The sequence below is a fragment of the Elephantulus edwardii genome, unplaced genomic scaffold (genome assembly GCF_000299155.1).
Source record: "Elephantulus edwardii isolate Elephantulus edwardi_28Jun2011 unplaced genomic scaffold, EleEdw1.0 scaffold00024, whole genome shotgun sequence".
NCBI lineage: Eukaryota > Metazoa > Chordata > Mammalia > Macroscelidea > Macroscelididae > Elephantulus > Elephantulus edwardii.
The window spans coordinates 1,979,403-1,989,137 of NW_006399774.1; the positions used below are offsets into that span (position 1 = coordinate 1,979,403).

The 9,735-nt window shown below is 44.1% G+C and overlaps 1 protein-coding gene across 1 annotated transcript in view; it reads right to left on the bottom strand.

Moving 5' to 3' along the window:
- Positions 1 to 8,094: 8,094 nt before the first annotated feature.
- The window catches only part of RMND1 (required for meiotic nuclear division 1 homolog (S. cerevisiae)), a 53,956-nt gene continuing 52,315 nt past the window's right edge, over positions 8,095 to 9,735 (bottom strand). Inside the window, exons 10-11 of the mRNA XM_006882740.1 lie at positions 8,618 to 8,734; positions 8,095 to 8,201 (exon numbers count right to left, since the gene is read on the bottom strand). Coding sequence (XP_006882802.1) covers positions 8,169 to 8,201; positions 8,618 to 8,734 — 150 coding nt within the window. The 3' untranslated portion in view covers positions 8,095 to 8,168. The remainder of the gene's footprint in view (positions 8,202 to 8,617; positions 8,735 to 9,735) is intronic.

A 9,735-nucleotide genomic window follows, 5' to 3' on the forward strand; every position in this document is an offset into this window, starting at 1 on the left:
CATTTTTACCCTCTCTCCTTTTCTTCCCCCTCCCCCTTTCCCTTTAAAAAACAAAAATTCATTCATTGTTGCACAGTTACACACACCCCCCTCCCCCCTTGCAGTGTACCTCTTATTCTGGGCTGTTGTCGTCCATAAAATGCTTAACTATATTTTAAACAGTTTTTGCTTCCTCTTTTCCAGTGCAATGGTTATTATCTATCTACTCTTACCCTGTTCTTTCCCCAGCCCCCCTTGCCAGATCTGCTTTATAACCATGGTGTTATTCAGTATTTGTCCTTTGTAACACATACTTCACTCAGTGTAATGCCCTCCAGGGTCACCTATGTTGTGTAATGTTTTAAGAGTTCATTATTTTTCAGTGCTACATAGTATTCCATTGAATGAATAGACCATAGTTTTTCTAGCCATTGTTAGTTGATGGGCACTTAGGTTGCTTCTGTCTGTGTTATTTTAAATAACACAGCAGTAAATGTAAACATGGGTGTGCATATATCTGTTTGGAGGTTCTGGTTTCTTTAAGGTATATTCAGCTTTTTGAGAAAGCACCAAACTGCCTTCCATAGTGGTTGTATCATTTTACAACCCAGCAGTGAATAAGGGTTCCAATCTCTCCACAACCTCGGGAGCATTTGTTGTTTGCTACTCTGTTGAACTTTGCTGGGTAGGTGATTCTTCAGCTCACAATCTGTCATGTTTTGTTAGGTGCCTTCGAGTCACTGGCTTATGAATAGCAAACAGCGCAAAACCTTGCCCTGCTCAGCACCATCCTCACTCTCTTGTTCAAGCCCATTGTTGACAGTCGCACTGTCAGTCCCTCTTTGGGATTGGTGTTGTGGGGTGTTTTGGGGGGAGGTTGTTGTGTACCATCAAATCAGATCTGACTGGCTGCATGATGGATTCGAATGGTGCACATTTGGGATTGCAGTGCAGCTTCTTGCCCTCAGCACCCGCCCCCCCCCTTGTTGAGTGAGTCTTCCTCTCTTTCACTGACCTGCCACTTTTTCTAAGGACTGGTACCGCCTGACAACATGCTCCAAATATTTTTTTTTAATATATTTTAAATAACACATTTTATTTATAAACTGTCATATAAAACACCTTTTTCACTGAGGAAATTAGTAAAGACATTCACTTCCTAAACCATCATACCTCTGGAAAGTCTATAAACTCTATAAACTTAAAAGAAATGATGTTAAGTATAGAACAGAGTTCAGGTCTTTTGTTCATAGGGTCGCTGTGAGTCGTATTTGACTTGACGACACTTAACCACTGCTAAGTGAGACTAGTGTTGTTATATTTTGGCAGAACATTCTTCTGCTTTGTACATCTCTTGTCATTTGCTGAACTGAGGTAATCTGGGTTTGCTGTGATGCTGAACCTTGTGTCATTGGGGTGTCAGATGCCATAATGGTTTCCTATTGTAGTCAGTGTTTGGTGGAGCACCCAGTTTAAGACAGGTTTGGAAGCCAGAGTGGCATTCACTTCTTAAACCACATGCCTTTGGAAACTTGAGAACTTGGAGAAACAATGATTGTTATAGAAAGGCACCAGGTCTTTTGTTCATAGGGTCGCTGAGTTGTGCTGGACTTGATGGCAGTCAACAACATTACACCTAACAATGAGATATACTTGTAAATGTTAGTCCTGCGTGGCACAGCAACAGTGCTTATGATCATCGTGGAGGGGGACCCTCTAACTCAGGGACAAGGAAAGAACAAATTGAGCTCAGGGTTTAGCAAGAGGGAAGTAGTCATCTGCTTTTAAAGCTAGCATACGTTCTCTTCAGTAAATGCAGTTTAGAAAATTGTTTCATTTGGATATGTGGCTTGTTACAGAAGTGTAAGAAAAGGAAATATATTAATAAAGCTCTCCCAGAACTGGTTTGTTTTTTAAAGGTGAAATGAGAGGTGTTTGAGACGGGCATATTGATGGGAATGCCACCCACACTGAGAGCAAACCTTCTGGACTTCCCTTTGTCACCTCTGTGTAACTATGTAGCACTTTTAGCAACAAATGTGGTGGGAGATGCCCAAGCCTGGCAAACTGAGGCTACAGCTGCAGTTGACTGCAACCCCAGTAAAGGGTCACCCGCCAGTGTGTGCAAAAACTAGTTTTTTCTCTAGACAACAAAGAAATTGTAACCTCTTTTAAATTGTGTTTAATGTTACTTATTTGCCCAGTGAGCACTGTGGAATGATCCATGCCTAACTGTAGTTTCACCTTCCAGAAGCTTCTTTTAAATAGTTATTTGAGAATAGTTGTGAAACAATTATAGGGGCAGGTGGTTAATTAGTCAGCTTAGGGGTAGACTCCAGTGAGTGGGTTGGTCAAAACTGCCTCAGTTTACAAGTGCGTATTTAAGGGCAAATCTGGGTATGTTACATATTTGTGCTTTCTCTCCTCTTTACTTTTTAAAAACTTTTGTGATGGTTTATGCCGCAGAGCAACCCTGTGAACAGTAGACCTGAACCCCATCCTATCTTGTGCCATCCTCCTCATCTCTGACACAGTCCATCTAACTGGGGATCTTCCCTTCTTTCGCTGACCCTCCACCTTCCAAGCACCTAAGGAATAGCCTCTCCTAGCAACATGCTCAAAGTATGTGAGACAAAGCTTTGTCATCTTTGTCCCCAAGGAACACTCTGGCTAACCTTCTCCAAGACATAAGAGTCTGTTCTTTTGGCAGTCTGTGAGATATTCAGTACTCTTCTCCAACACCACAGCTCAAAGGCATTGATTTTTTTGCGTCAACTTTAGTCACTGCCCAGCTTTCAGATGCATAGCAAGTAAATGAAAAGACTATTGCTTGGATCGAGTGTATCTTAGTACTTAAGCTAACATTATTACTCTTGTGGATCCAAGTAAGGTGAAACTGTTGACAATGTCAGTCTTTTTTCCATCTATCATGATGTTGCCTATTACCTTGATGTTGAAAGATAATGCATATTGAAGGTTTTGATAGTTTTATACCTTAAAATGCAACTGTGAAGTAATAAGAGAATTCTTGTACCCTTATTCTCTTTGTAGTCACTCTAGGACAGTGATAGAACTAAGATAACAGTCAAAATGTGGAATATGCTCTTGACCGGAGACATTTTCTGTGGATTAGGTTTAAGGTAGAGTAGTGGTAGCTAGAGAGTCCCTGGTGCAAATGTTCATGAGCTCAGCCGCTGACCACGTGGATGGCGGTTCACATCCACCTCAGAAGGGGATTTTCTGTTTTAAGTACTTTATGCGTTAACTTTTTGTTCTTAGAAAAACTCTGTAAGATTGGACTGTCATGTTTACTATCCCTTATTACCAGTTTGGAAATTCTGAAATTGAGAATCTTTTAGTCACATTTTAATTTGAGAAAAGCTAACCTGAACTTAGTGTAAATATTTCCTTGTTTCCCTTTAGCAACATTAATGTTTGAGTATATCTCCATTTCACTAATGGAACAGAGGCACGAGTCTTTTAACTATTGTTAATACTACTCCCCAGAATCTCATACAGTCAACACAATTTTAAAATCTTAAAATAGATCATCATATATATGTGTCTTACTGTCAGTGGAAAAACCAACTTGAACATCTCTGTCTACAATTACCCAGAAAATGAAATGCTGGTAGACGATGACTTTTACTCTGCAGTTCCTGCTTTATTCTGTCAATTAATAGAGGCTCTAGCATAGTCTCAAAGTTGTGCTAGGAATAAGCAGATGGCAAAGAATGAGACTGGCTTCAGGGTGATTCTGGTGTTAAGGATGTAGCAGCATGTTCAGATGGGAGACAGGTCTTTGTCCGATGTAGGCTGAGGAGGGCTCTAATGTAGAAAAAACTAAGAAGTAGTTCAGTAATGGCCCTTTAGTAGTAATAAAAGCATGGTTTGACTTTATTCGAATAGCTGTGTAGCCTGTGTGCATGCGTTCCGTTTACTCTGTGCCCTTGCGAGGGAAGTCTGTTTTCCAGATGACCTCAGGATTGGTTCTTTGATAGCTTTACAGATAGCTAAGACACACAGCATGAGATAGGGAGGGTAGGGAGGGCCTGAAACTTACTACAGAGAAGGGGCTCGTGTGCTCAGAGAGGCTGGCAAGTCCCAGGGCTGTAGGCAGAACCTCCAGAGAGATGCCTAGGAGGCTTGGAGTCCATGCTGTTGGCAGGCAGGGTCTCAGCCTGTGGGTGCAGCCAGCTTCACAGGCTACCCTGAGGTTGGTCATCTGTGATGGGAGAGCAGGGTCCCAGATGGCTGGCTTTTCAGACTGACGAAACCAAAGTCTGCAGGTACAGCAGGCCGATGGTTCAAGTCTGGAGACCACAACCAGATGCAGATTGGACAAAATGCACCCTAGCTTTCTGCCAGAGTCCAAACATCCTCCGTGGTGGCCGCGTCCCTGAGGCTCCCCCTCAGACAAGGCTGGTCATTCCCTTACAGAACTGATTCTAACCTGCCTCCCTGTCCTCACAGAGGTTAGAGTTTACAACAGAGAATAGTTACACTACACTGAAGATCATGGTCGCGTGTTGAGGTGCATCTGGTGATCCTGCTAAGTGAGAGCCAGGAGTTGTTTTTCCGTAAGACCTGATTTGCGGGGTGCCAGGAGCACTAAGCCATAATATCCAACAACTCTTAGAAAGGACAAGCAAGCTGGTGGGTTTGGGCTGTGGCCATCTAATTGACAGCGCAACTCCTTACCTTGAGGCCACCAGAGCTCCCTGAAGGACCTGAGAAGCCTACGGGGTTTGGAGAGTGAAAAAGACCACTCTTCCTGCCCCCGAGTTTATCCACATGTTTAAGTTCTGAACTGGATCTTGAACACACCTGCCAAGTTCTTTCATGCATGGAATTTATTAAATTTTCTTTGATTTACGCAGTGATCTTTTTACTGGAAAATTGTTTATTAAAGTAATAAAAAATTCATTTATATGTAAATAAAGATTCAGTTCAGACTTATAGGATTAAGATAATCACCAGTGAGTTGCAGGTGAGAACTGTTATCTTTGATTATCATATAATTAGTTGGTTTGGGGACAGAAGGGACTCATGTGTCAACCCATCTTGCTTCCCAGAACCTCTAAAACGTTAGGAAGGAGGCTGGCCCAGCTGGCTGAGAAGGCTGCCTTACAGCACATCTTTCCTAGGTGGGGAGACAGTGTAGCACAAATTGAACACCATGTGATAAGTCATGAACGTCGTGGTACAAGTCATCTGTGCCCTTGACAGGACCTCTGGTGGCACAGTCACCCTCTCCCTGACTTTAGTCCACCAGTGGTCAGTGCCTCACTCGTGCTTACATTTTGAAACCACTGAATAAAGCACAAAATGTACTCATTATCACAGACACCTTTGCTGGCTGCAATGGCAGCTTTCGACTCACCGAAAAGGCTTGAGGCTGCTGCATACACTTAAGTGTGGCTAAGGTGAGCTTTGGTGGCTCAGTGGTGAGCAGTTGTGCTGCCAACCCAAAGGAACGAAGCTCAAATCCACCAGCTGCTCTGGAGGAAGATGAGGATTCTCTTCTGGTGCTTTACTGTCTCAGAAAACCTACTGGAGGGTCAGCTACAAAGGGTTCCAACTCAGCCATTCACTAGCCTGACCTTGACAGAGGTATTGTAGTTGCTAGGTGCTAGTCATTCTGATTCATAGCAACCCTGTGTCCAGTAGTGATTGGCCATTCTAGCTTTTCACTTGAGAAGGGGGGTGAGGATTAAATAAATGAGGGTAAAATGGGTACACATATCTCCCTCCTTGGAAGTAGTACAGTCACTGTGGGGCCTTAGGATTGATGAAGAGGAAGATGAAGACTTGGTATCTGATGTGACATGGACTTAAGCATAGGAACAACAGGGTGGTGGCGGAGTGTTTGATTCCAGTGTACACTGGGTTGTACATTGTACATTATGTTGACTCGATGGCTCCTGACCCCTGTCCCCACCCTCCGCTGTGGTGTGCTGAGAACAGACTTGTTAGCAGTTCCAGTTACTGACACAGGGACATGTTGTCGGGGATCATGGGGGAGAGCTGGTGGATAGAGGCCACTCATGCTACTCAAAGTCCACTGCACAGGACAGTCCCCCCAATGGTGAGGTCTCTGGCCCAAGTGGCAGAAGGGCTGAGGTTGAGAAACAAGTGGTAGCTTTAACTTTAAACCTTCCCTGATTTAAGGTGAGGTGTTTATAAATGTGAATAGTTAGTATTCACATCAAGGAGTCCAAGCCGTAAGCTGTTTCCCACAGACCCAGGATTCATCTAGGACAGGCAGTTCTGGGTCGGCTAACCACCTTTGATTTTACTATATTCCTGTGAAGTCATCTGAAAAGCTTGCAGGTGCCAGAGACGCTCAGAGGCAAAGAGAGTTGCAGCTGACTTGTAGAGGAAGCAGCGAGAAGACATGCTCTGTGAAGCCACTGTGGTCTGCACTTAGCCCGGCCTTGTCTTTAAACCAGGGGTGCAGGGCCTCCTGATTTGCCTAACTTTCTTTTCTAAAAGAATCTCACCTTTCCCTCCTGAAAGAACTAACAGCTACACTTTGGCCCTTCCCCATCCTTATCCTAAACTACAAATACTCCCCCAAAACATTCCTTCTTTGAGACAACACTTTTTTCTTTTTTTTTTTTTGAGACAACACTTTTCATAGGCTATTACTTGCAAGTAAAAAATTGTCTGCTCATCTACACACATAATAAAAGATGTAACTTCTAATGTATCATAAACCTTGATACTTAATTTCAGTTAGTGTATCTAGTGGGATATTCAGATTTACATTGTTCCTTTTTCTCTTGAAACAATGTCACAAATTGTATCCTAATAAAGTTTCATGTGATAAAGTTCTTGCTGAGCAGTCCTTCATTTTTTGTATATAAATTGAAGTATTCTTTGCCATAAATAATGGTCATGTTTCCCAGGTTGGATTTTCTGAGTTCCGCTCAATATACACTTGGCCAAAAATAAAGCTGTCCACCCTGAAGAAACTTGTACAGGTTTCTTGATCGTGCATTCTAGATGGACTAGGGCAAGGAGGGTGGTTATGAGGACATAACTGCTCTGTATGCAGACTGCCTTCCTGCTTGATTTTCCGAAGGTTTATGAACAGTTGGTGGCCTGAAGAGACTAGGTGGCCAAGAAGTCCACATGTGAGCTGAGAAGGGAGACACTTCAGCCAGGCAGCCTGAACGGGCTGCTGTCAACCTGGTCAGGAAGCTGTCGGGACTATCCAGGCCACATGGCCTTGGGCGCCCCTGGAGGTGGAAAGCTGCAAGTATTAAAAACATGCTCACCACAGCATCACTGCATTAAAATACATAAATGTCTACCAGTGTCCTGCATAAGATGGTAGTGGGACTTTTTTTTTTGGTGTAGAGCAGTTAAACAGGTTGCAAAATGACTTGTATTTTAAAAACAAGTACTGTGGTCCTTAATATGTATATGTGTATGAAAAAAGAACATTCTCTTAAAGTCTTCATAGTGGGGGGAGGCCCAGGGTTGAATGCAGAAAGAAGGTAAATTAAAAGACATGGATTGTTAAAGAGCCCCCCACCCCCAATGTTAATTCAGAATGGTAGGTTTCCAAGAGTTTGGGCTGGATGTTTACTTTTTAAGAACCTCCTCAAAAGCTATGCACAGCTGGAAGGAGGGACACCTCCCACTGCCAGAGGCCAAGTGTGCTCAACTGCCACATGCTAACGAATGGAAGTCCATTCCTGCCCCTCAGCCGGGCTTCTCAGTTGCTGATTGTGTCACCTCCAGTGCTTTCAGGGTTTCTCCTTATCCAGGTTCTTGACTGGAGACCCTGGTGGCAGACTTCCAGAGTGATGCACCAAATGTAAGTCCTTCTGGCTCTTAAAGAATTCTCTTTGTCTAGATTTCCTTGGTGGTTTAGACCCTTCCAATCCTACAGCAGTTCTCTGTCCTCTAGGAAGGAACATTGGAAGTGTTATCCAAAAGGTCCCCAAGGTTCCTTAACTTGAAAGAAACATTTTCCTTTGTGACTGTCAGTGTTACAGGCCCACACACTACTCCGTAATACTAAGCATCAATATATTTGGGTTCCCCAAAAGATGATTGTAACAATTGATTCTTTATTTACATTAAGTATCTATTAAGAGATCACCCAACAGTGAGTATATTTTGATTGTAGAACTTGAACACATCTTGGCAGTGACCTTGTCTTTGGTGTTGCTTGATCAGAAAAGTACTCGTCCCAGTTCAAACATCACCTGAAGGCCGGAAAGGACAGAGTTAATTTTACAACAGACAGTTGGCAAAGATGAAAATTACTTGCCCAAGATTCTAAGTGATGAGAAATGTTCCTAAAATAAGAGTAAATGTCTGTCCTTCCCATGTGGCCCACGTCAGGTCTGAGGCAGCACGAGAGGAGATGCTGGGCCAGACAGGAATTTACAGCAGGAGGCCTTCTCCATCCAAATGCTATCTTTAGAAACTGGAAACTCCATGTTACAGTTAGTGCATTTGCAAGTGAACGCCACCGTCCATTAAAACAACCCCACTCCCAAGGAGTCTACCTAGCAGGACAAAGTGGAGTTTTAAACAGCTGTGACTTTCTACCTCTGATTCAATGCCCCCTCCGCCCAGCACAGAGTTGGAGTGTCCCTGAGGGGCGAGCCTGCGTTACCTCAATCGTGATGAGGATGACAATCATCCACTCGAGACGCAAGGCCCTCTTCTCGTTCAGGTGGTTCCGCATCAGGTCTGTCAGCTCCATGCAGTGCTGAAGCTTCTCGTTCATCACCTGTGGAGGGAGAAGCCTGCGTGTCACTCAGAACGGCCTGGCTGCAGACTTCAAAATGCTGAAGGCGTTTAGATTAAGGTGTAGAGTGAAAAACTCCCAATTACCCCCAGCTGCTTAAATCAGAGACTCTAGAATGCACATGTTAAACCGCAAGAACACTGAGGCCAAAGATCTCACAGGATTCTGACTTCACAGTCTAGAGGTTTGGAGTTCTAGTTTCTGAGACTAACCCTGAGTTTCTGCAGTTAAAAAAGGCAGACGTGAACCATGATTACAGTGTGTGTGGGAAGGTGGAGGGTCAGTGAAAAAGGAAGACAGATGGATGACGCAGTGACCAAAGGTGGGGTCAGGCACATCAGAGATGCGTGGGATGCAGCACAGTGGTAAGGCAGGGTTCAGGGCTACTGTTCCCAGGGTCGCTGGAGTCACCAGGATAGCACCTTATAACAGTGACCTATGGTGACTGGCTAGCTGGGTGCTGAAAAGATGACAGAATACCATGTGCTGCTGGTGACTGCCACTGAGTAGATGACAAATAGAATACCATGTGGTGTTGGTGATTGCCACTGAGTGGAGCACAACTCAGCCACACTATGAACAAAAGGCCTGAAGCCTCTGTAGAAAAGCCCCCTCATGTCCTGCTGCATGGTGACCACTGGAAGGCACTACTACAACCTAGATGTCAAACCACAAGCAGGCTGAAGGCTTTCAGAGACAAGGGGATCTTTGAATTTAAGATTTATGGACAGGACAATTGTAATGCTACCCGGCCTGGTAGCAGCACCTGCCTGTCACCCACCCACCCTTCTTCCCTCACAAGTCAGGCAGTTGATGAAGTACAACATCTAGGCATGGAGACTGGATTGTGTTCTCCCTAAATGTTGAAATCCTAACCACTGTATTTGTAAATATGACCTCACTGGACATGGGATTGTGTTAGGAGTAGGATGGATTGTAATCGTTCCTTTGTTAACCAGACACAAGGCGGGGGGGGGGGGGGG